The 26,729-nt window shown below is 38.1% G+C and overlaps 1 protein-coding gene across 1 annotated transcript; it reads right to left on the reverse strand.

Moving 5' to 3' along the window:
- Positions 1–369: 369 nt before the first annotated feature.
- Positions 370–26,662, reverse strand: CUL4B (cullin 4B). The gene is made up of 21 exons (XM_064463267.1): positions 26,553–26,662; positions 25,234–25,752; positions 22,371–22,486; positions 17,626–17,729; positions 16,635–16,704; positions 16,041–16,114; positions 14,887–15,049; positions 14,697–14,786; positions 14,321–14,403; positions 13,128–13,195; positions 11,915–12,033; positions 10,903–11,095; positions 9,686–9,790; positions 9,266–9,376; positions 8,441–8,526; positions 7,557–7,664; positions 7,171–7,284; positions 6,120–6,225; positions 5,858–6,030; positions 5,163–5,315; positions 370–3,954 (listed from the first exon to the last, which is right to left on the reverse strand). Exons 1-21 carry the CDS (start codon positions 26,563–26,565, stop codon positions 3,859–3,861), a joined length of 2,664 nt encoding a protein of 887 aa, XP_064319337.1. The 5' UTR covers positions 26,566–26,662; the 3' UTR covers positions 370–3,858.
- Positions 26,663–26,729: the final 67 nt, after the last annotated feature.

Here is a 26,729-nt window from a genome sequence, read left to right on the forward strand (position 1 = left end):
AATTAACTGCACTGGGAGACAAGGAGTAATGGTACAGCAGGAGAGTAGTCTCCTCTGCTAGTAACAAGCCACCACCTCTGGTATATTTGTACCATTTCTGGCACTTCTACATATTTAATCCTCAGAGTTTGTGAGGATGCTTATCTCCTTCCCCTCCAATAACCTTGTAGAAGATTTAGTAAAAAAAATTCAGGAATGGAAGCCACTTAGAAAACTCAAGGGATTTTAATGACTGAAAGAACTAATTATTATATTTAAGTAGCAAACAAGTATTTTGCTATCAAAGCACAAGCTAAAGAACTTAAGCCACAAACATTAGTAAGCCCAACATACAGAACTTTGAGTAAGAAGGCATTTTACACACAAGAGTTTATCAACACAAAACTGTTTAATATTTATTAAATGACACAAAATACCTAGATAACAGACTCACTCTCTGAAAGGACATGTATTTACATTATTTACCAACTTAAGAAAGACTCTCTGTACCCATATCAGACTTATGAAACATAAAAAAGGTTTTGCTGCTTTTTTGCATCGAAGGATGCAACAGTGATACATGCCCTGTTTGCAAGTCTGCATAAACTGTAACTTTTTGATGCAGTGAAAAAGCACAATTTTCTATTCGGGTAGCCGAGTGAAGAGGCTTCTGAAAAGTAACAGGGTTAGTTTTTTCCCCCCCCACTCCAGACATACTCTGAAGAACTGTTATACAAAAAGTATATTACATTTTTGAATGCTGCTGTACTCTTACAATTTTAGTGTAACATTTCAAAGAAAATATTCTTCCTACTATATGAAACTGCTAAAAAAAAAAGTGGTATTTGAACATTTCTTTAGATGCACTTTTTTTAAAAGAAAGCTTTAGGGCAAATGATATGTCTAGGAAAAAATGAAAGACTGACAAAAAAAAGCAGAGACCAAAATATGAAGGACAGCTAAAGCAACTTAACAGTTTGCTAGGGTTTGGTTTTTTTTTTATTAACTATTTACTTTGGCACCTTTGTGTAAACTATAGAACAAAACAACGTTTACAACACATTTGCAATTACAGCATTTAAACAAAATGGTCACTTTTTAAACCAGCCAAGACAAAAAAATAGTCCATTTATGGGTATAAAGATTAAAAAACCTAAAATATATATTTCTAAGAATAAACTGCAATTTCTTATGAACAAGGTGCTATAAACTGCATGCAAGAGTCAAGATTAAAAATGTGTGGCCAAACAGACAAGCTGTGTTATAGCCAGATGAGTTGTGGTCCAAGCCCACTTTAATTTTTTTCTTACAGAGATATATATGGCTCAATAGGCAGGCACATGATCCCAGCAAGAACTTGCAGTTTTACGGCTGGACGATAGATCTCGGCTGCAGCTTTGTCATTTACCAGGAATAAGCGGGACTTTAGCAGAAGAGATGAGCAAGTTCTTAGGGAAAGCCCATGAAGATACAAGAAGCCTTCTCCCCTCCTCTCTCTCACCCCCTCTCTCGGCCTAGCCAGGGTCCTCGGAGTCCATTCTTTGGGTTGCTTTAACTAGATTGCTGCTTAGGGTCTGCCTCAGATTGTGGAAGTCTGATGCAATTTGAGGAGATTTTCTATATAGTATTTTCTGCATTTAACTGACTGAAATGGATGGGATAAAAATTAAATAAACCTTCAGACCTTTCAGGTTAGTTTGACTGAATGCAACACACTTGTCTGATGAGGGAGGATTTTACCAGAATAGGTATTTTAAACATATAGTGGAGTTAGATTTATATGCTACAACAGACTGAATGGAACCAGTTCAATACTGATATTCACCATCTCTTGTCTCCCAAAGAGTTATGTTTTATGCTCCTTCTCCAAAACACCTTTTTAAAAGGAATCTTTTATTGGCTAAAGATACAAAACACATGCAAGAAAAAGGAACATTGTATGCAAAACACAGAAGGGCGTTTTTTTGGGGGACACACACACACATTCTTTCCTCCCCAGTGGATCTCTATTTGAACTAGTACTTAAAGATTTGCAGGAGCAGTCTTCAAGTTTCTTACCAGATAACTCTATTGTTAGTATTTTTCTTAAAGAGGCAAGGGTGGTCCTGGATGTCTACCAGTGGTTATGCTGCAGTAGTGTCAAAGGATAAGGAAGATTTTCTGCAGATCAAAGAGCTGTATGACAGTAGAGGATGACAGCAAATAATTTAGTAGGAGAAAAACACATCTGCTTCATCTGTCAGCTGAGGACTGCATATAAAAGAGCTTGAGAGAAAACACAGCTGGAGAAAATACGGAATTAAAACAGTAGATCAAAAAAGCAGTAAGGATGGGATGTGTCAGATACAAAATACACACATACACACACACTCCCTCCCTCACACATGCACATCCCTGAACATGGGATCACAGTGATAAAAGTTATAGATCATAGAGAGCCAAGTTACACTGCCAGTAAACAAAAGTAACATCTTGCTTTCAAGAAATATCTGGTATTCCCCAGGACTATCAGTGCCTGAAAGAGGATGAGGTTTTTCATTGTGCTCTGCAACACAGCTCATCATAGGTCTAAAGCCTGACTGGGTAAGGAAGAACTGTTACGTGCAGGAGTTACCTTTTCTGCTGACACCCCCCCCCCCCCCCCCCCCAATATATTCCTGGCACATGCTGCTTCAGCAATTAAAAAAAATGCATTTTGTTGAAACAAAGCTCTACATTCAAGTGACTTATTCTCCCATGTCGTATAAAGATGCAAAGAATGCTCTCTGGTCATCTAAGAAAATATATTTTAGATGCCTTGTAGCAATACTTAACTTGCTATATGAGAGGTAGGCTTCTGGGTTCTAGGAGGCCTGCCACATCTAGGGCCGAGTTCTTAAAGCTTTAAGTTAAAGCAATCCAAAGCAGGGCAGTCTTAGAAGAGCTGTCCTGTCTAAACCTTGAGGTTAGTTCAAGTTTAGAATGTTGCAAAGCAAAACAAGTATGAAAATCCATTTGTAATTTTTGTTCTTACAGCTTTGCCACGAGAACGGTGTGGCTTTTCATAGATACCTGTAAATAGATTTTCTTTTCTAGAGTATTGCTGCCAAGAGGTGAAGGCCTCCTACCCATGACTAGTAAAAACTGTCACTTTTTCCATTATGGCTGTTTTATGCTTATTATTCCCAAAGGTGAACAAAGGTCTTATAGGCAAGCCATGTAAATCTAATCTGAACTTGTTTTGTTGTAGCAATTATTTAAGAATGGTGTTTGTATATACAGTAGATATGCCCACACTGCAAGCTTTATACATCGTTTTATATTGGTACCATTTTGTCTTAATTGCAACCAAGAATATTTTCCACTAGATCAGCAATAAGCATAGCTTGGCTTATTCCCCATATTCCCTCCCTCAGGGGAAAAGTCCAAGTGTGGGCATCAACCAAACCAATGGTATGTTACTAACTGAAATGCATTCTGTACAGTAAATTAAAAGTTTGCATGCAGTTTATGCATTTTAAAGGCTATTTTCTTATATTAATTAACCTTCTGTTTCCATTTAAAGGTGTTAAAGACATCTGTCATATACCAAGGGACTCCTTTTCAGACCCAGAGACAAATGGAATCACAAAGACCAGGTACTTTCTTTCAGCTTTCTGCACATCCTACTAAATAACATGCAAAGAGTTCAACAGCATTCTTCTTAAAATGTAAATAGTACTCTTTAAATGGGCATGTTAACCACTGAAAGAAGTCCACTCTACTATACTTTTCCATTACACTGCTTTCATTCAATCATCGGTAGTATAAAAAGTCAATTAACAGGATCAACAGGCTAGTTTATCCACTGGCAACTGTGTATGACACCAAGTGTGCAGTAAAACAAAGGCCAACATATGTTTATGCAATATAGTTGTACTGATTCGGGTTTTCTTTATCTCTTTCCATGTAGTCCCTGTCAATTAAGGATTCTATTCTCTTCTTGAGGTCAGCAGGCTGTAAAATAAAGCAGATGTCAGCATTATTACTTTGCAGTCTATGTTTCTCAGTCTCAATGTTTCTCTTTCTTTCTACTTAAGGCAAATACCCATACTGTTTAAGGTGGCTGAGGAAACAGAAATCAGTTTTTAAAAAATCCCTTGCAGACATCAGAAGCTTTGAAGCTTTAACTTATAGTTGATTGAAGGGAAAGTTACAAAATTAGCTGGTCGCCTGTAGCTAAGCATAGACTTTTACAGCAGGGAAAGACATTTGCTGCTGTTTTAACTGAACTCTGAAGAGCTGCAATTTGTGCATTACATGCCAAAGTGTTTCTATTTCTGACTTTTACTTGGTAAAAGATGGTACAAGTTTTGTTTTATCTTGATGCGAGTTGAGTTTGGCAACAGTTTGGGTGCCCTATGATTTTGCTGGGTGAAGGACTTTATCATGAGGCATTTTTACAGAAGAATGAGGAAAAGCACTTAAATCATCTGTTATAACCCTGCAGAGCCCAACTGCAGTTTATGCAATGCTTACAGGCCTGCTTGAACTTAACATGGTGACAAAACAGAAAAAGATGGCAGTACCTTTTATTTTATATTTCAATTGATAGAAACCACTGTATATTTGAATTCAAACAGATGCCTCACCGTCTATTTGAAAATCTATTTCCATTAGCACATAACAAATAAGCTATTCATTCTATATAGCAACTGTGGGCTTCTTTAGCTTTGAGTCATTCACCAATAACTAGTTTTAATTCCATATATATATGTGTGTATATATATATTAACCAATATAATCTGTCTGGTAAAACCACTGTACATTTATTGGTTACTAGTTGATTAAAAAAGTATAAACCAAATTAAGAATCAAAACCAATTCTGCATTACATAGCTGAATCATTTTTCACTCATCCCCAAGAACGCATTGCCAGAACACTTAAATGCAAGAACAACAGCATAGGAGAACTAGCTTCACATTACTGCTAACATTCTGTTCTGAAAGCCTTTGGTAGTAAGTTTTATTAACTTACTAAAAGCCTGAGGTAGTATTCAGATAAGTGAATGCAACTTGCACTTCAAAAATCCCTGAAAGTAAGTATTTGTCCTTCCTACTAGTAAAAAGATGCATGTTTTAAATAGAAGCACTGGTTAACTGAGGACATGCCAGGGAATATAAAAAGTAATAAAGTTTTACAAGAAGAAAAAGCAGTACTACACCTTAACTGGGAATTTGAGCTGGTTGTAGACCTCTGACACAAGCAGGTTATGACTCAGTGTCTTGCGCATCTTCATGATTCGTACAATTGCAGCGTCAATCTGGTATTGCCGGTCCTGGAATACTCTCTCTGTAGTGCTCGCCTGTTCCTCTACCTGAACGATCCATTCAGAAAAGTTTTAACAAGAACATTAGAACTGTTAAAACAATTCTTTTTTGTATTTCTAAGATGATGCTCAGTGTAAGACAGTAAAATGTCTGCTGCCAAATGTTTGGCATAAATCACTTAAATATGAGGCTGATTATTAAAAAAACACTTGCACAAGAATTAAAATTTTTGCACAGATTTTTACATTGGATGGCTGTCAGGGAAAATTCAGGGTGAACTTGTTTCTATGTTCACAAACCATTCAGTAAAGCTCCGGGGAATGATCAAGGGTGAAAAGAACATTCATTAATTGGAACTTCTCTTAAACAACCTTAGAGACATCTAGCATCACTGGTGCCTAAGTTAGTGTGGAAGCACACATTTAAGTCTGCATTGTTAGGTATGTGCTATCATCCAAATTATACGTGTAACTTTTACAAAGGTATCTGTATGTATGTTACAACTGAGAGGAAAAAAAGCTTGTAAACGGGCAGGCAACAAGGTACTTAACCCAAGGACCTAAACCCCAGAGGATTAAAAAGAATATACCGTTTCTTTCATCTGAATTTGGTTGATCTTTATCCTGAAGAGCTTATGTCTGAAATCATCATTACATGTGAATTTATCACCGTCCTCCACATCTTTGCCTTTGGGGCTTTTAGTCAGTACTCTGGCTTTGCCACAAGCCAGAGATTGAAGTGTCCTTCTCAGCTCTCCGTCCTCTAAAGAAGAAACGAGTTGTTCAGGTTTGGTTTTTTTTTTTTTTTTTAATAAGAACACTTGGAAGTTATCAGCTGTTTTCAGTACCAACCTATCCCAGTGGCTTGCTTTATCTCCTCTAAACTGAACTCCTCTCCTTCATTAAACATGAGCAGCACCAGTGTCTGGAACAAGGAGACCTGAAGTTCTTTTTTGCCCTGTCACAAGGGAAATTAACAGACATCATTAGGCTGTTTTGTGGGGGGGCCTTTTTTTTTGGGGGAGGGGGAACAAGTCACACTTGTGTATCAATTATTTCACTTAAAGGATGCGATTGTTGTTTTATTCGTTTGGGAATGTGAAAGAATAGAAATTACTGGTCACCATGTGTTTAATATAAAATGTAGAATAAACTAGAGGTCAGAAGGCTAGACCATTATATCCAGTGACAACACTCACCCAAGATATGCATCAACTTACTCAAGACAAATCTCAAAGCACCGAGTGCTTAAAATAACAATTTGGGAGACCTTTAAGTCAAAGCCTAACACAAACATTAGTTTAAGAAACACAGTATTGGGAACTACAGGATCTTTGAAATAACCAAGTATGATAATACTTTGCTGAAAAACACAGCTGACATTCCTGTTCCAAGAGAAATTTTCTTGACATAGATCTTTGCCCATGAAGAAATACTGAAGAGGAATAACTGGACGCCCTTTAAAAAAAAGTTGTGTTCTTGTACAATCCAAAACTTCTCTATTTCAGTAGTGAAAGGTTACTGTAAAGATGCTTAATGCTGTCAGATGAAGTAAGGTCATCTATGGAACATGGCCCCCCTTTTTTTTCTCCCCAATATAAAAATTAGTGCCATTTTTAAGACGGAACTAAACACACTGGATATTTTTGCCAGGCAGTAACCATCAACCTTCCCCCCCTCCCACTGATACAGAAAACAGATGCATCTTCTTAGACCTTAATACAATTATTTAGGAAACTACCAACTCTGGAAATAATAGCAAGAGGTCAAAAGTTAAAAGTAATTGCAAACACAGTGCTAAGTTTTCCACCACAGTGCAAAAAAGCTTCCCCACATATCTCTAAGGTACAACGCAGGCTTGCAATCAGCAAAGCAAGAGGAATAAGAGAAACAATACACTCACCTCTTTAAATTCTGCTTTTAGTACACAGTGTCCTAGTGTTGACTGCCATTGAAGTTTCCTACCACTGTGTTTTCCTAAATAGAAGGTCTTGAAAATCTCTTGCAGTTTCACCATCTAAAAAAAACCCCAAAGAAACCCAACACACTAAAACACAATTTCTATTTTAAAAGCATCCTTCCCTCCTCCACAATCAAGTAAGCCTTAAATAAAGGCTTAGAAAAATAAAGGGAACTGCAAGAAAATAAAACTAACTTTGTTTAAAAAAAAAAAGACACTTCTGCATTTCTTTCTAGAGATGAATTGTATATTTAAAACCAAGTTGCGGTTGATATCAAGATGCGTTACTGATAGGCTGGTACTTGGTATCATACGTCTATATTCATTACCTCTGGGGGCAAATGGACCTCCATAGGCACGTAGGTTGGCCAATAACCCATAGTCAGAATATTCACTGTTAGTTCAATGTTGCCAGGTACATTCTGATTTTGCATATACTGCAGAAGAAAACAAAGTAAATGGAAATAAAGCAAAATTTATTAAACATACTTCACTTAGAACCTAAAAGTTAGCTAGAAAATGCATTGAGAGCACAGACAAGTGACCTTATGATGTCTTTGCTCTATTGACCGTGAGTTACATAAAATAAGGATAAGAAGCAGCATTTTTCTGAAGCTCTAAAGGCACTTCTGTACAATAAGAAGCCAGCAAAAGAAGTGTTTTAGCAGGCTGAGGTGAAGATGTAGCCAATTATGTGTGAATGGAGGGAAGAATGTTAAAATTTGCTTGTAATCAGAACATTACACAACTGCTGGAACTAATGGGCAAAAACTTACAATCCAGTACATCAGAATATAGTGGTGTTAAAATGTTTTACAAGTTTACAATTATTTAAAGAAAAAAAATTGCAGTAATAAAAGAGTCTTGTTTCAGGTTTTTTGCTTTGTTCTTCAGGAAAACCATTAGTAACTTAAGATTTTGAAAAGCACAGGCAGCACAAAATTAAGAAATAGATTCCAGCTGATTTTCAGTAGAGACTGTTTTCCCAGTTGGGCTTTTGCCCACTCCTTTTGAAGGCAATAATCTACAAAGTCCTTTTCTCTGTAGTGAAAAACACATTACAGACAACTGGAATAATTCTAAAGGAGTTTAACTCAATTACAATAGAAATGTTCACAACTGAAGACGTCCTGCACCCTCTCAGTAGGCTTTGAGAATAACTCATTCAAAAAGCAAGTAAATGAAGGAGCCACGGTAGGTTTTCCTGCAGTACCTGTTTAAATTGTATCATTATGTCTTTCGAAAGCTCCATATCTTTAAACATTCCTTCAAGTTTGCTGGTGAAAGCAGCTCCACATTCTATAAAAGAAAATGTAAATCTTAAAAGTTAATCCTGTTTATTTTCAAGAGCATAGAGTAGTTATTCTAAATATCAGACTGTACTTTGAAGCAAGACTACCTATTTCAGCATACATTCTTACATAAAGACCTGGATTCTAATTAAGATACAGAATAAGGTTATAGACAAAGAGGGGGAAAATCTTTTCATGTGGCAGCTATTTTGCAACCCAATTATTTTTCCACGTGGACATGACTGTTCATCCTAGGACTCCACTGGCAACCTGTCACTTGGACAACAACTCTAATCCCTATCAGCTGCCTGCCAAACCATCTCTTGATGATAGAACAGGATCAAGTTCTAACTACTCTTACCACCCAAAGACTCCATGCTATGAAACAATAAAGACCAGACTAGAAGACTCTACCTGGCAGCTTCATGTTTCAAGACCTTACACGGAATGAATAAGAAGCAGAAAAGTCATCCTCAAGTTCTCTGAGCACATCACTGATTTATTCAGCAGCAAACCTCAACTCTACCCCGCAGGCCAAGACACACCGTGCACTTTAAGTCTGTTGTTTTGGTATTGCTGCTATAATTACGAAACTAAAAGCAAACGGGTCTTCTCAAAACCCACCAGTCATTCAAGACTTGCATATGAGGTTTTTGCCCTCTGTGAAGGGGAAATACAAACAGCACTTCTGGGAAGGCCTGTTAAAAAAACTATTTTTAAAATAAAGCAAGCAGATAGATATTTACCATGTTTGAGTTTGGAAAGCATAGATTTTTCAGCATCTACTGATGCACTCTTCCCAACTAATAGTCTCTTTGCTAGATCTTTTTTATAAAAGGCCTCAAAGACGTCTTTTCCTGTAAGAGATGAGATTTGATGGTGATCACAAATCATTGTTTGTTTTAAACGAACACTGCCTACAAGAGGCCCAGTTCAAAGCTCTGTGAGGCTAACAAGGGCCCTCACATTAAGATTTCCACAGATTTTGAGTCAGGTCTTCTTACCAGCATTTTAAAACATGCAAACTAGTTAAACAGCACTATACCAGCAAAGTGCATCTGCAGAGATTGAACACCTGAAAATGCAGACAGGCTGCAAAAATTATTTCAAAGTACCGTTACGTTACTGATCAAAAAACTATCACCACAAAACACCCCAGTACTTACCATATATGAATCTAAATATGATCATAATTTTATCCAGCATTTTTTCAAGTTCTTCATCTGTAGCTTCTTTGTTGCCTGCACGAAGCTTTGAATCTACATATTTAGCTAAAAGAGTGTTGAGGAATAAAAGGTTTAGCATATGCTTGGTATCACAATGAAACAATAATTTTTAATAAAAAAATATATCTAATATTGTGAAATCTTTTGGAAGAGTAAAGGATCCTGAAATTACCTTTAAATCAGTTTCACCACAACAAGCTTGATATATTTTCACAGAGGCTACAGAGTTATAAAAACATTATAGCCTAACCTCTTTCTTCAGATAAGCAGTTACTGCATCTTAACTTTGTTAGGATACATAATGTTAAAAAAAGATGTTTGCCTATGTAAAAAATACTGGGCCATATTATGATCTCATAGTAAAGAGTTACTACTGCTATAGATTGACAAGGCTATAGTAGAAGGAAATAGATCAGAATAAAAGTATGTATACCAGTTATGTAAATGTGTTCACTATACTGCTGAACTTCTCCAGCAGATTACTGTTTGTTTTAATTTCAAATGGTTTGTTAAGCACATTACAGTTGGTGATTTAAAAAAAAAAAAAAAAAGGAGGGCAGAATGCATTACCTCACAAGCCTAACAGCACAACAGATTGCAAAGCAGGTATTATTCACCGTGTGGGGAAATGATTATGGTTTCCAAAGTGCAGAGAGCCAGGCTTGTAATGCACAAATCTGTAAACGATGTTCTTTGCAAACTACAGAGGCTCTGTCCCCATAACACAAGAGGTACAGTGCACCCTCCTCTCTTCACTGTTGTTTATTAACACACAGATATCTACATAGACCCCCTAATGGCTCCATGCACCTGTGTTGGTGTCACAGTTATATGAACTTCTGAAAAAGTCAAATTATTAGCAGCACTCTCATCTCTGGACACCAGTCAATTGCTGGAATGCCTAAGCGCTAATGTTCCTCACTGTCCTATAGCCTAGCCAGTGAACTGATGAACAGAACTTGTTCTTAATGTTTAATGCTATCCTATCAAATAATTTACTTGCATAATAAGGCACAGTAGACCCCCAGTTTGACAATGCGTTGTGCACAATGTCTTTTAGTGCCTAATTCCACCACATCCCACCTGTAAGCTGCATCAGCAACTCCTTCTTGTCTCCCACCCAAATTCTCACATGGGAAGAAACTGAAGAAAAATACCTATGAGTTCAGCTGGCTTATTTGGTCTTTTGTTAATGAAGGTTTCAAAGGCTTCTTTCATGGCATTTACAAACTTCTCATTCTTGAGAAAGCAAACATCAATAATATGGTCAACTTTGTCCTTAAAATCAAGTAGTTCTTGGACCATAGTTTTGTCTTTTTCTGGATTAATTACTATGGTGCTACCAAATGCCTGCAAAACAAAAGATATCTTTCAGTTAGCCTGAATAATGAATTTAAATGACAAGACTTCTAAAAGCTGAAGTTATCTTTGTAATGTCTTGTCGCTGGTATTCATATTAGTTCCACTAACAGGATAGAAGTAATAGCATTATGAAATATGTACTATGCAATCATTCCTAGACCTCATATTGTTTCAAAAGCAATCTACAAATAAGTGAACAGATTCAAAATCTTTGTCTGAAGAAATCAACTTAAGCATGACACAATTAACACACCCTTTCTAAATATCTATATCCTCAGGTTTTAGACAGGTAAAGCTCCCACTAAACATGATTTTATGTAACAGTACTCCATTACAAAGCTTTCCTTCACGACTACTTTCCATGACAACATTTTCACTAAGTAATAAGCTGAAACAGCTTCAGTGATATTCAAGTGCTTTTCAAACTTCAGTTGGTTGATAACTTAAGCTACCACTCATTCTGACAAGAAATTTTAGCAGGGAGAGGACACAAACATTCTGCCATTACCAGAATGTCTACTGGAGAAATATAGTTGTCCCCCAAACTAGCTGACAAAGATAAAAACTCCAAATTTATTTGGAGTTCAATAATTCAACTGAGCATTCAATATTTTCTTTGATAGGGCTAGAACAGTTACTGCACTTTTCCTCGTACAGTTTCCAAAGCTGACCATTAAATATACGTTTACAAGCAAGTAGTCTTTAATTTTTAGAAAATGCAATAGTTTATAAAGATGACTCAAATCTCTCTGTATAAAGCCCATTGATACAATAGTGGTATCTCTTCCAGAGTTCCTGAAATAGTACCTTTATGTACTCAATCCAGTGTTGCAAGAGAACCTGTACTCCACCTCTCACACGACTGAACAACTGATACAGAAGAGACAGGTCTTGAATTCGGTTTTCATCAAGAAGGTGGTTTAAACCTGCAAATGAGAAAATTTCAATAGATATTAAAAACAGAGTAATCCAAAGAAAGTGCAGCGTATTACAGTAAGGGACCTCTTCAAACCTAGTATTGTTTATGAAGAAATTAGGGGTGGATTTTTTTTAAACTACCAAATTTAACAGTGAAACACAGAATGGCTACCTGAACTGGCTCGAACCTTAAAAATCCTGCTAACGCACCGGCTATCTTAGGCTACAAGTACATGACATACTTATCAAAACACCTTTGCTTAGTTCTGCTTTACTATTCCCTAGATTTGAAAAGTTTATGCTCTACTGATCTGCAGGAAAGGTTCCCTGGCAAGACAGAGCTCTGAGTCCCAATTCCAGCTGTAAAATAAATTTTACAGATGTTTGAAGGCAGGAAGCTTCAAGAAATATCTTCACCTTCCACTTGCTGGCAAAGGCCTGATGCTCCACGGCAAGGTTCTAAGAAAGTAGATGGGTAAATATTGCAAACTTTATACTCCTCTAATAAAGAGTCTGTAACAGATGTGCAGGAAGATGCTCACATACCTGTTTCATCCAGAATCTGGCTAGAAAGGACTTGATAATTTTATTATTCAACTCTTACTGCACCCGCAGCTATTTCCAGACTATCCCTCAGAGCAACAGAGGGTCACTTGACTCCAGAGAGACTATTGCAGAACTGAGGTAACATACTTCATTATTCAAATTATACTAAATACTTAGAACAAGCTGCTTTTTGCAAGCAGCGAGTAATCGTTGTTTCCCCTATTGTAGCCATAATTCAAAGGCTACTCCTTTACTTCTGAGTCTTCAAAATGCTATTTAACACACTGAACTCAAGAGTCCCCTATTCTAGTTTTCCTTTTGCTTTGCTGTGTATCTAAGGACAGCATGCGTCTCCTTACCTCTGACAGGGAGAATGTCACTTGCCCTCTTGCAAAATGGTCAATGCTATTTCATGAACTGAGTAGCAAAGGGCATTAAAGAATGATGTATCTTGTGTCCTCCCCCAGCACCTGAATCTGTCACTTTCTTTTTCAGCACAGGAATTGAAAGCCCCGAAGCAGTAATTAGAAACATTTCTATAAAGAAGAAAGATTACCTTTCTGAAGAATGGCTGTTAAATGTTCACCTAGAAGTTGCTTTTCTACAGTAGCAATTAGTGGCTTCCTATAGAAAAAATGTTTAGAATTACTTTTCCTTTTTCCATTATTGACAGTTTTAAATCTTTTTCGAGATTGTGTTAACTATGCTTGTCAGTGGGAGCTCTAATTATCTGTGGCCAAGGACCTAAAATGATTATACACATATTTAGCCTTTTTCCTCCCCAGTAAGCAATTTTTTTCTGTTTGCTGACTGAGGATTTAATTCACACAACAAGCCTGTTGTACATGACCTCTGTGCAGCGGGACAATGATTCCACCAGTGAAGAACTTGGGCAAAAGTTAGTCAAAGCATATACCTTCTCTTGCTTTGTGGGAGGAGATTCATGTCTTGGGAGACAAACCAAGAAGAAAAAACACACACCTCACAAGTCAAGAGGTATTAAAACAAAATGGGGAGTTGGCCACTAATAATGGTGTGGAAGAAGGAAGCCACTAAACAAGCTAAATGTTTTTAACATCTGAAGGAGGAAGGAAAAAAAAAAAAAAGTATGGTGGTAGCAATAAAACACCTTCCTCTCCGAGAGATCCTCTGTACTTGCTCTTTAAGAAGTTGCTACCACTTGCCTGAAGAGTTTCGTTATATTAGTGACCTACATTTTCCCTCAGACATAACAGCTGTGGCTTTATGTTAGGAGAAATGTTCTATCCTACTAGTCATGATCTCCACTTGATTGTATTTGAGGAAATCCTGCCTCTAAGTAGAAAAGACTGAAGAGTGACATTAGTCAATAATTTCCCAGACTCCATAAAGAATATGCAAATATTTTAATGTAAATATTCAGAGCCTTTAGCTTGAGAATTCTCTATCCGGGGTCTTATCTTTTTCAGGTAGGACAACAGCTGATTAATTGCATTTCAGCAAGAAAGAGACGTTTGGACTGGGGGTGGCAGCCTGTTTTTCTCCGACAAAATGCCAACAACATATATGTCAAAATAACTAGTGGCTTAAAAGAAAAGGATATTAGCTGTGTGAGCCAAGACAGTGCTTCACTGTAAATAAGGAATTGTGGGAAGTGAGAAGGAGTTGATGGTCAGTCAATAACTGAAATAAATTGTAGCTATTTGATAGCCCTCAACAGAAGAAGAGCTGAACAGCTAACAATACCAATCAAAGAGAGATTGCACTTACTGTGTGCTCTGATCTAAGTAAGTGATTATCCTGTCTGCTTCTTCTTCCAAGCGCTTGTTGACATGGTGAAGATATTCTGGAACCTGAAAATGCCAGAGTATTTTTGTATGTTATTTTTTTTTAAAAAAAAAAAAAAAGCAGAAAAAAAACCCCCAAAACAATACTGGTCTGACAGCAGCAGCAGCTCCAGTTTTAAACAGAAATCATTAGTGCTGTGACTGAAAGCAACTGCATGTGAATTTGCTTTTTCAGAGTACTATCAAACGTAAAGGTCACATTATTGTCCTGTATGCTGGCTAAGGTAGCAGAATAGTTTCTCTCCCTGACAAATGCTTCATCACTAGGTGTAACAAATATTGTTAAACATTCAGAATACCTCTCGTTCCTGCATAAGCCTCTGTCCCTCTGCTGCATAGAGGCGGTTAGTCTCTTCCAAGAATCTATGTTCAAAAGAGTCTTGATAAATCTAGGGGAACAACACAATAGTGGTCAAGGATAAAGCTTACTGAGCACTAGATAAGAATCTGAGCTGTTTATTGGTTTAAAGGTGAAACAAGTTTACTCACCTGCAAGTCAGAAAGCATGCTTAGAAGGCTTCGCAGTAAACTCCTATCAATAGCCTCACCATTTCTTTCCCTCTCAATCAGCAGAAGAATGCCATCAATAGTTTTGTTCTGAACCTTCTGATCACTGATTATATGAGTTCTGAACAGTTCTAGCCCCATATCCCTAAAAAGAAAGACTGTTCAATAAATTGCAGAAAAAACCCTCAAATATTCTCTATTAATAAAATTTGATCTAATCAAAGAGAGGCCAATACATACTAAAATTCTTTAAATTCCTCATTCCTCTGCCCCCAAATCACTCAAGACCAACACACACATAAACACTAAAATAAATCATCACAAAGCATCGACAGTAAGCTACAGATTTTAAAGACCAAAACATGTATTTTTTCCTAAATAGCCACCTAACTTCTGCAGCATCTTTATTTTTCAGTTGGTTGGTAGGATGATGGAAACTGCCTTCACAAGAAAAGGATAATGTCATCCTGGGTCCCAATTGCATGGTTGAGCTGTTGGACAATATTCTTTTTTGTCCATCACTTCCTAATCTGTAATTCTTAGGCAGAGTTTAGAAGAACTCAGTGATGTGGAAGACAAGGATCTCTGCTTTGGGCATCCCAGTTAAAGCCTTCTGTGGATTTGAAACTGTAGGTCTGGACACTTCTAGGAAAAGCCAGGCCCTCCATCCACCACTCTTTCAGTCTCTGGCAAAGTAATTCAGGTTGAGCCAAAGGCACTGTAGTACATTTGCTAATTATTAAAATATTGGCAGGGGCATGAGGGACGGGTGGGTGCTGTGTTGAAGTCCAAAAGAGAGTAACTTGCTTTTTTTAGGTAACTTTCCTTCAAAATACTTGCAGAACTTTGAACACAATGCCTCACACTTCAGTTGTTGAACAGGCCCTTTCCTTTTACTGTGCAAACTGGAGGCTGATATCTACCTAGCTGTAATTTTCTATTACAGCTATTCTAGGAGAATCCTGGAATTCATGGCAAATAAATTAAAAGTGAAATCTCCCTTTGCAACATGCATGTATGCATTCACCATCTAATTTACAGGTCACTGTAAAGGTTATATTAAAAAACTCTGAAAATCAGCAAGATATATACAATAATTTAAGTATGTCCAATAATTTTATTCTTTGTGCCCTTACCAAATAGATGGCAGCATTGAATTCTGAAGTACGTAAGTTCGATCCAAGAACAAAAAGATACTTCTAATCATAATCTGTTACAAGAAGGAATAAAAAAAAAGCCACAATCACTTTACTCCTGAAATCGAAGAGCAGCACAAATTATGTTCAACAACAACAAAAAAATCCCACTGACAGATTTCAGGTAGCGCTTTCTTAGACAGCATTGATTTGTTTAAAACATTCTGCCAATCTCAGTGAGATGATGATGCAACATTTAGCATCTTTCTGTATAAAAGAATAGGTCCTTTTATAATAGGTATAAAAGGAGAAAGGTCTGCATTGAAACAACAGTTAGGAGTTGGGTGTGTGCATGGGGGTGTTTGTGTGCCTGTGTCCAAGATCAGACCAATGTGTCAAGAAACACACTACAGAAAATATTTTCAGGGTTCAATTTCTAACCAAGTAGATACTGTTGTATGTCATGAAGAAGCCTTATATAAATTTAAGACAACATTTCAGAAGCACAGCATGTTTGCAAAGTAACAAAGTTAAGCAAAACATAGGCTGACTAGGCAACTGGTTTTCTTTAAAAAAAAGAGTTAAAAAACTTACCATTTGTCTGCAGTGATCTTGCCAACATTTGTCTATTTTCTTTAGAAAAAGGACACTATCCAATGAATCCATGAAGAAATTATTAAGAAAATTATGATTAAGAGGTCATGTTAGCAATGAAATGAATGACTTTTTTTTAAAGACACTTAACAGAGAGCATGAACTCACCTACTCCCAAAAAGAACCAGTTAACTTCTTGCAACACCTTTATTTTTATTTTTTAATGAGGGTCCTTGTATTAATAATGAGAAATCAAAATTATTTGAATGATTAAAAAAAGGGATCTAAATATTTTGAATGTTTTTTCTAATCCCCCATCCCTGGGGAGTAGAACAAACATACATATCCCCACACCTGAAAAACCAACAAGCCACAATACATGTAAGAGCCCACCACTACACAGATACTATAATTTCAGCTCATGATAGGAGAGAACCTTAAGAGATAAATTTTGTTCTTGAAATTCAACTTGTATTCAGTTCACTGCACAGTTCTGGTACTAATTAATATCCACTTAACAGGATCTCGATCTGATGCAACTCAAAACTTTTGAAACTGAAACATTTTGATCCTCAGAACCACTTACATTTCACCCTGCCAGACCACTAGCACTTTTCAAAATGAAAACAAGAACTACTTGTTGGAAGACCTTTGTTTACCTGAGCATGGCAAGATCAGCACATAAACACGGCTGAAGTGCTACAGCCAATACAGCCTTTTTAAGCCTTGCTCTAAGTCTAATATGAGCTTCTGTAAGATGTCAGTGTTTCACAAATACCACTGAAACTTTCTCACAAACTTTGCAAATGGTTAGACATAAGGAATCGTAGTGTTCTCTGAGGTCCCACAAAAAAAAAAACCAGACTAAATTATTCAAAAACTAGGAATTCAGATTACCACAGCCTACTGTCACGAACTAGTCAAAGAAATCCATCACTACACACTGGCAGGTAAAAACGTTTTGGCTTGTCAACAGCTAAAAAAAGGATATTCTCTGAATTGGTGAATTTGTGCTTTAATGTGGTCTTCACAGATCTGTCTCAATTGTTTGTACAAGTTTGCAGAAATCTTGTAGGAGCAGAGATTTTCAACAGCCTGAAGTAAAGAGAAATAGATACTAAGAAATTTGTTTATATTCTTATATGTGTTTTTACAAGGAAAAGGGGGGAAAACCCCCAAAACAACCATGGAATAATTCTGCTTCTCACTCAAAAATCTACCTGCTTTTAATTGTAGCATAATTAACAGCTGCATGCAAAACACCAGAGAGAGACATAGCATTATATATGGCACTATAATGGTAGTAAGAGACAAAGGAAGGCCATGCCCTGAACAACTTAGTTTATTAATTTCAGATGGAGTATCAATTTCTCATAAGGAACTGCAGGACTTGAATCTCTAAGAAGAGGGATCTCAGTTTAATATGTTCCAGCAGCTTGCTGGGTTTCATACTTCAAAGCAGACACTTAAGGTCTTAATTTTATTAACTGCTGTGCTCGGCAAGTCACACCGATATTAGCGGAAAGTCACTGCTAGTGTTATTTCCTTTTGCAGTTCTTTCCTTGATTAAGCTTCCTTCATACCCAAAAGTACATGCGTATATGTATTTTTATATATCCATCAACCCCTTGCCTGAATAAGTTTAGTTATAATCCTGAACAATTTTTAGTATCATGACTACATTCCAGATGTTTACAGTGACAAATCTCAGATTTCTAAATTATAGTCGAGTATTAGAAGAATTGTCCCTGTGCTTCACAGCAAGAAGTGAAAAGAAGTTTAATGGGGGCATATCTTGGAGACTGATCAAGCAAACAAGCATTCTTAAGTCCGTAAGTGTGACTCAAGACACTTCAAAGCAACTGAGCAACTTTATCTCTTTGTGATTGGTGAAAGACACAACATGATTATTCTGTAAAGCGTCTGTAGAAGCTAGAGAGGGCGTATACGTGACTTTCAACCAATGCCTCTTGATTTTATTTAATGGAAAATACTTCAGTTGCCAGTACAACCAACTCATAGGCAAAAAGGACTGGAAGATCAAGTTTGTTCCCCAGCAACCGCAGGCAACCATGCGTGGACAGTGTAGTTCAGAAGTATACAGAGCGGATTACTCCACTACACTGAAGTCTGCCAGAATATTTCCCAAAAGTCCAAGTAGAAGCCACCAGCAAATAGTAAGCAGCCACCACTAAAAGCACAGCAACAATCACAACAGCTAAACAAGGAGTTCCTCAGTTTATCCTAGAATATAAACAGTACTCATTCTCAGTATCAACAGTAAACAACTTCTAGAGCAAGTACACTACAGCTAATACTGGCTCTAGGACATGGAGTTTAAAAAACACCACAAAAAACAAGCCACCACAAAACTCAAAACCCCACAACAAAAATATTCCACAGAACAATACCAAAAAAACCCCAAACCTGTACAAGCTTACTGTCAGAAACAAACAGGTATAGCGAATGAGTGTGCCAATTAAGATTAAAACAGGTCTGAATGAAGATTATTAGGAAAGCCAGAATTATCACTTAAGTGTACATATATCTTAATATTTGGAAATAGCAACAAATTAAACTTTCAACCTTAACATTTAAGAAGCCCCAAACAAATGCAATGATGTGATAGGAAAACCTGTTCAACAGTTCACTGTTCAGAGCAGGTTACGGACACTGCTCAACTATTCTGGTACTGTACCCACAGGGTCAGGCCCTAAAGGAAACAGCAGCAAAACAGGAAATAAGCACTAATTTGATTTCAGAAGAGAAGGGAGATTGAAAACACTAAGCTTGAAGAGCCTTATTAGACCTTCAGCAAGTGCAATAAATGGGCTGCTCCTTTTCTCCCACTTCCTTCAGAGAAGCCAACTGAGAGCTGGGCAGCCAAATGTTTTAGAACTTGCTGGTCACCTGCATAACCACAGTTAACCTTGCTGCTACCTACCAGCCTAGGACACCAGCAGCCATTTTGCTGTACTTCTGGTCAGTTCATCCATCTCAACTACCAACATTTTAATTAAGTGCTATCAAAACAAGTACTATTTAACCATGCTGCTCCAAATTCTTAAAAGAATTGGCCTTTGCACTGTAGATGGACAAATGCATACCATTAACTCTTAATACATGTTAACTATTTCATTAATACACACTTTTATGTAGTGTTGATGTAAAGCTGCGCTTTTGCACTTATGTATCAGAAACTTTAAAGCGTTAAATATGTCTGCTAGCATCGAGTGTTTGAACATCAAGTGCAAAACTCCTGCATCTTCATTGCAACATCCATAGAAATATTTTAAATGTAATTTGTGAATTCTGCTAAAGTGAACTTTCTAAGCACATGAATACAAAACCTTTTAATAATTTTTGCCCTGTGGAACATAACACCGCTACTGCAATTTATGCTTTACAAATTTAATTACTGATGTTACACAACAATAATCGTAACATATCAAAAATTCCCAACACCTTTAGGGGCTCTAGATCACATAATTTATCTTGTTCTGAATTAGCGGAATAAAGCTTGCTGATCAGGAAATCTGTGCCGCGAAGGTGGTCAGAACATCTGAAGGCGAAGCGTCATATTTCCTTCGTGTAACATATATTCTGGGGGTGTTGTGGTTTTTTGTTTGTTTGCTTTTGGGTTTTTTTTTTTTAATTGTAGCATCCACACCTGGGTTTGTGTACTGGGCAAAGGCAGGAAAGAGAACTGAACACAGCTCTGATGAGAAAAAAATCAGAACTTTCCACAACTGTTTAACTCTGATTTAAAAAAAATTAACTAGGGGTCTGGTACCAAAGATCTAGATCTCTATTTTCTGGTACTAACCTAAGGAAACTTATTCTAATAAAGAAGCTTTCAATCTTGTTGCACTCAAAGATGTGTATCCTTTCTCTTGGTGGGGAGGAACAAAGCTAGTAGGAAGCTAGCATCCCACAAAGAAATAAAAGCCTCAAATGTTCGCTCAGTGGGATTTTCCAACACAGGCAAGAGTTAAACCAAACCCAAGAGGTTTGACTCCTTTAAAAAACCTAGTATCTTATTTTGAGGTGTGCAGCAGAACTTTTGCAGGCTCTTTTGCAACTCCCCTCTATGCTTGGATAATGGTGTCTGCCAATGCATATTTAGCCTCAGATCCATTTACCAAACAGCTGTTCAGAAATGACATTAGTTTAGTTAGCATTTGAAAACACTAGTGATTCCTATTACTATTTTTAAATCAAGACATTTGGTTTTAGATTTATTAAAAAAGAAAAATTTCATACTGGATTGCACTGTTTCAGTGGAAAGTAAGTTATTACAATGTTAAAACTGAGTTTTAGAAGAAAAAAGTGTATTTTTAGTTTGCTGATCACAAGCAATATTAAATTAAGCTGTGGTAAGTGTAAGCAGGAATTTAAGTGATAACTGAAGCAGAAGCAAGGCTTTCAATAGAACTTTGTATTTCTAAACAATTTTGGATATCCTTCAAGTATTTAATTATTTGCTCTGCTGTTCAGTCTAGAGAAAGTAATTTCCAATATCAGCCAATACAGTGGACTGTAATTTGTTATTGGTTTCACCAAGTTTTGTAAAGTAACCGTATTATTATTACTTTAACAATACTATATATTATCCTGACAAACTCTTTAAAAAGCTATTTTTAGACTAACTGAACATTATAATGAGCTTAACTGGACTGAGGAACTTGGCCCGTGAGGTTCTTGGTTCCATGAGCAATGACAATTTTTCCTTCCCGTAATCTGTCCCCAAACCCTGTACATACAGGATTTTTTGCCCCAACTTTTCACAGAAAGTCATATCCAAACACAACTTTTATTGAGAAGGGGAGGGCAGGGGAAGAAGGGACACCAAGAAAAGATGGAGAGAAGGCTATATGCACACAGAGGAACAAATCAAACAAACTAGGTAATAAAGGCTTTAAAAGTAGAGTAAAAAGTGCTTTTTAATACCTAGCTAAAGCTAGTACTGTTGCTAGGCCGCTAAAACCGCAAGTACCACAATGTTAGTAGGGAAAAGGTGAGGAGGGGCAGAAGTCTCCCTAATGTATTCAGCTGAAAAAGCAGAAGTGGAGCTTATTAAAAAAGTTAGGAAATGCAGTTCAAGTCTGATCACTTCCTAAAACATTTAGGGCAAAACAATCAGAGCTGTTGCTGGGAATAAGTTTTGATTCTCAGTTGTTAGAATAGACATAATGCTGAAGGACAAAAAATTAGTCAAACCAAAATAATACAATTAATGAAGAAAAATGGTATTCTATTTACGTTTAAGAAGAAGTTTCAGTTTTCAAATGATTTATCATCCTCTATCACAAACAGATATTGCCTTCAGAAAAAGGATTATATTTTAATATAAACAGTCTTTTTCTTACCTAGACACCAACATTTTAGGATTTTACATTTCTCCTTTAGCAGCTACACACCACAAACCCCAAGACAGTAAAGGGAATACAGCTTCTTGCCTTACTTAATTCTTGCCAACTTTTGCAATGGAAACCATACCATGGATTATGTTGTGGCAAGTAAAAACAAATTTCCAAGTTCAATGTTAGGCCTTGTGAAATTTTTACTGATGATATAAAAATTTGAGAAACTATTTGATGAAAAGTTTTTCAATGGCAAGAGCAGCTATCAAGCAAAATGTTATATTCTTACCACTGGCTCAAATGTGTTTTAAGCAAAAAAATTCAACAGCAAAACAAACCCCCCCACCCCATTACTTGTACTTAAAGCGCTTACCTGATAGAGCTCCTCTAAATTGTACTTAATTGAAGTACTGTTCTGGATAGCTTCTACAGCTTCTTTCAGTTTTTGCCAGGTTTCATCTGTGTAGTTTTCAGGCAATTTGGGTTTATCTTTAAAAGAAATGATACAGAGTTTGAGAAAGTGTGTAGGAAAATCAGAACATTACCTTTTATGGAAATGAAAAAGGTAGCTTTGAGAGGAAAGAGGTATGGGCTGATGCTCTAGATTTTAATTCATACTTACATGAAAAGAAAGCATTAGTGTAAAAGCAGTATCTTATTTACACCTGAAATAGTAACGCATTGTAAGAACACAGCATTGCTCTTCACATACAGATCACAGCATCTGTAGCCCAAACTGTATGTGTGATTTATAAAAAAATCACAATAATGGGTCTGAGCAGCTGAAAAGAGGATAAAAGGCTAAAAACCAGCAAGAATGATCCTCATCTTCATTACACACTTTTTCACTAGCAGGACAGCAAAGCTAAAGAAAGTGAACATAAAAGCCAAAAATGATGGATTAAAAGATAGAGTTGCATATAGCTTATTTTTGTAATTTACTGCTCATTAAGTCTACTCTATTAGCAGCTGGAAAGAAACCCTCAAGAAGCATGCATGGAAATACTGTAATTATAATACAGGCTTTACGGTCGCAAGGAAAGCCTTCCTATTTTAAAGTAATCCATTTATGTCTCTCTTGGCTTTGGCCAGTGCACATTTGTTAGAGTTAAGCCCTCTTTTAATGTTCAAATAGCTCAACCTTTGCAGATTTGACTCTTCCTGTTATTTTTTTCAGACTCTTATCTATAGATGCCCCTGCTATACAGCATCTTCAACAAGACTAAAGCATTTACAATGGGCTACGAAAGATTTCCCCAAATCACATCCTCAGAATACCAGGACTTTTTAAAAATTCTGTGTTCTCATAACTAGCCAAAATGACTGTTTCTGTTCTAATAAGTGCATTCCCAAATGGAGATGGAAGGAGGAGAAAATTTAGGGAGGAAGTCACATGCATGTCCATGCCACCAACAGGTGAAACTGGCCCAGAGTTTATACTCCGTTGAATTTTACATACCTAAAGGTAAAAAACAAATTGTAAAGCTGTATAATATCTCTAGAAATAACAAACAGAAGTATTTTTTTATCCTCCCAAGCATTCCCCTACAATGTTCCAACGTGACCTGTATTGTAAGAATCTAGTGAGACAACTAACTACAAGTGAGACGTGCCTGTTTTCACTAGCAATTAATGAATGTGCTACTCAGCAGTAAATACTAAGATTCTGGATTTGAGAAAGTTATTTACATTGTAAAGTATGTTACTGCTATCATGCTAAGATAAACACAATAATCTTAAAATTATTATTCAGTTTTGCATCTGAGATTAAATAAAAAGCAAAGCTGGCAGATCCTTGAGACATCCTTTTTAGGCAAGTGATACAAATACCAATCCGTAAGCAACGATGATCACAGCACCATGCAATCCATGACATTTAATGTATATTTTAAACATAAAAAGTTGACTTCCCTTAAAGATAACAGTATACAAGGAACAGAGGAGTGGCATTTATTTCTCACTATCATGCATCATAAGCATAAATTTTAAAATAATCAGTCAAATTAAGTGATGACGACATGATGGGCGGGGAACATTTCTGAGAATTAGAAGGACCTTAAAGCAAAAAGTTACACTGTGATCCTGAATTACTGTAAAACATTACAGTGGCTAAAATAATCCTAATCCTTACCTCCTGTGATACGTCTATAGGACATACATATCAATTATGCATCTAGAAATTAATTTTTATTTCAGTAATATCTTTTACCCCTCCCCCCAACACATCAGGAAAAAGACAAACCACTCAAGAGAGCAAGCTATTAGACTATTTTAGAAGATAGCAGGAGGCAGGAAAAAAGAAAATCCCTCGATTTCCCCATCTTGGGGGGGGGGGGGGGGGGGGGGAAGGAGGGGGGGCAGGGGGCAGGAAGTGATAGAATTGTAGCTAAACTTTCTTTCTACACATATTTGTATTTCTGTTTACTAGAAAATGAAGCAGCATCACAGCATAAAAGTTCCATTTCTCTGCTTCGGTTGGTCTCTAGGAACAACACTCAAGGATCTCAAAAGCATCTTTTGAGAGATTTTATAAAATAACATAAATTTGTGAAGTGAGAGTATGTTAAGACAGAAAAAAGACATTAAGGAGTTAAATAATAAAAATTACAGCAAGGGTATTGCAAGGAAACCACTCAGCAGAAATCCGAACTACCTACTTTAAAGGCAAGTAGGGAAACCAGAAAGGAAATCCGCCATAATAGCCTGATAATCACCTTAGTTTCAACATTTAAAACTAAGCACAGGCAGATTAACCTATAAACAGACAACGCGGACAGAGGCAAGTCACACCATATAAATTCAGGCCCAATTTAAAAAGACACTTTCTGTGAAAAGACTTATCATGAACTGAACTAAAATATATACTAAGCCCTGAATCACGATAACTAGAAAATAGACCTCAAACGTTGAAAGTTTGAAGAAAGCTGATTTACACACTTATGTAGTAAAACCTTTTGTCTAACGTACAAGTTCAGTCCTTCTCAACAGACAGAGTGAAAGGAGTCTGAAAAATAATCCCAAGCAGCAAAGCGCAGCTCAAGATGTGTACATGACTGGGCAAGTCTGCATCATAAAACATTATTCCCCCTTTATGCAAGTATAGAAAGGTTTGCCACAGAAAACCATTTCCTGTAAAACTTGGAGCTATTTGAAAGCCAGTTAGTTTTCATGTTGAAAACAAAACAAAAAGTTGAGCGTCATGTCCCCATAGGTTGTGACAAATATTGGCCTGTTACCTTTAAAGTTCTTGATCACTAATTTCTTAGCAGAGCCAGGTTTACTGTTGGCGAAACTGGAAACAGTAGAGGAGGCAGCTTTGGTCAGGCCATTTGCATGGTGCCCCACAGCCACTGACGAAATTAAAAGGCTTTTATTTTTGAGCTGTTGTTGGTGCTGCTGTTGAGAAGAGGCAGCAGGAGAGGAGGAGGAAGAAGACTCTTCAGCCATCTTCACATCGAGTCCAATAAAATCCACGGAGTCCTCAAAACGCAGCTTCTTCTGGAGGTGATGGTTAGAGGAGGCAACCCCTGAGGAGGAGCACGAGGAGGTGGTGATGATGGAGGAAGATGATGATGAGGTGTTTTTGGAAGGAGAAGAGGCGCAGGAAGAAATGGAATCAAATTCTTCTCTTTCCGAATTGCTGTTGCTGCTGTTATTTAACTTTCTCTTCTTGCAGGAGGCGCTGCTGCTGGTATTACCATCAGTGGCAGGTCTGACCTCCTGGGCTGCAGCTGGGGGGTTGGGGGAAGAGAAACCTGTGGGAAACATGAACACACAGAAGTGAACAGGCTGAGGGGCATCAAATCCTTGTGGTGTGACAAAGAGAGAGAGAGAGTTTTAGAGTCGGTCTGTTTGGTGTCTCTGGGGGGGTTGTCTTTCAACTCCTCTCTCTCATCAGTGGAGTCCTTCAGTATTCCCTCTCCTTCGCTTTCTTCTTTCTCGGAGGAATCGCTTTGTCTCCTCTTCCCCTTTTCTTTATTACTTTGTTTCTTCGCGCAATTTGTCTCTGCTTTCCTGCTTTTACTTCTTTCTCAGCGGAGCGTCTCCGTTCCTGCCTCTCGCCACCCACTAGTTTCTTTCAATTCTTCTCTCCGACACCAGTCCTTCCCCACAGTTGCCCGCTCCTCCAGCTTCTCCTTCCGCTCCCCTCCTACTCCGGCCGCCTCGTCTCCGCCGAGCAGCAGCGGGGAAGGCTGAGCGCGGCTCCCTCACGCCTCGGCTCCGGCCCCTGGCCCCACACACGCCTCCCGCTCCCTCGCCGCCGCCCGACCCGCTCTCCCGCCGCGGCCCCGCTCTCCTCGGCCTCCCGCCTCCCCCCTCTCTGCCTCCCGCTCCCGCTCCCGCTCCCTGAGGGGGGACGGCCCGGCCCGGGGCTTGTTATTGTCAATACACGGCAGAGAGGGAGCCTAAAGATGGCGGCACATCCGCTCGCCGTGCATGCTGGGGCGCGGCCTCCCGGAAGCGCGGCCGGGCAAGCCCGGCCCGCCGGGCCCCACCCCCGGTGCGGCGGGTCCCGCCGACGTCCCCCGCTCCTTCCCGCTACCCTCCGACCTACCGGAAGTGATCATTCTTGCCGCCCGCTCCTAACGGGCGCCGTCCTTAACTCCCCCCTACGCGCGCCGGCGCAGGGCGCGTGGTGCGGGAAGGGGGCGTGGCCGCCACCCTCCGCGTGGCGGGAGCGCGGAGGGGGCGGGGCCAGGGGCGGGGCCCGGGCAGGGGGGCGCCGGAACTG

This window comes from Phalacrocorax carbo, chromosome 11 (genome assembly GCF_963921805.1).
Source record: "Phalacrocorax carbo chromosome 11, bPhaCar2.1, whole genome shotgun sequence".
NCBI classification, from domain to species: Eukaryota; Metazoa; Chordata; class Aves; order Suliformes; family Phalacrocoracidae; genus Phalacrocorax; species Phalacrocorax carbo.

What these genes read in the sequence shown, in the direction of transcription:
- CUL4B (XM_064463267.1), bottom strand. An exon ending in AAGATCACTGCAGACAAATG is followed by an intron (nt 16,115 to 16,634) that starts GTAAGTTTTTTA and finishes TTCTTGTAACAG; the next exon opens with ATTATGATTAGAAGTATCTT. An exon ending in TCAATGCTGCCATCTATTTG is followed by an intron (nt 15,050 to 16,040) that starts GTAAGGGCACAA and finishes CTTTCTTTTTAG; the next exon opens with GGATATGGGGCTAGAACTGT.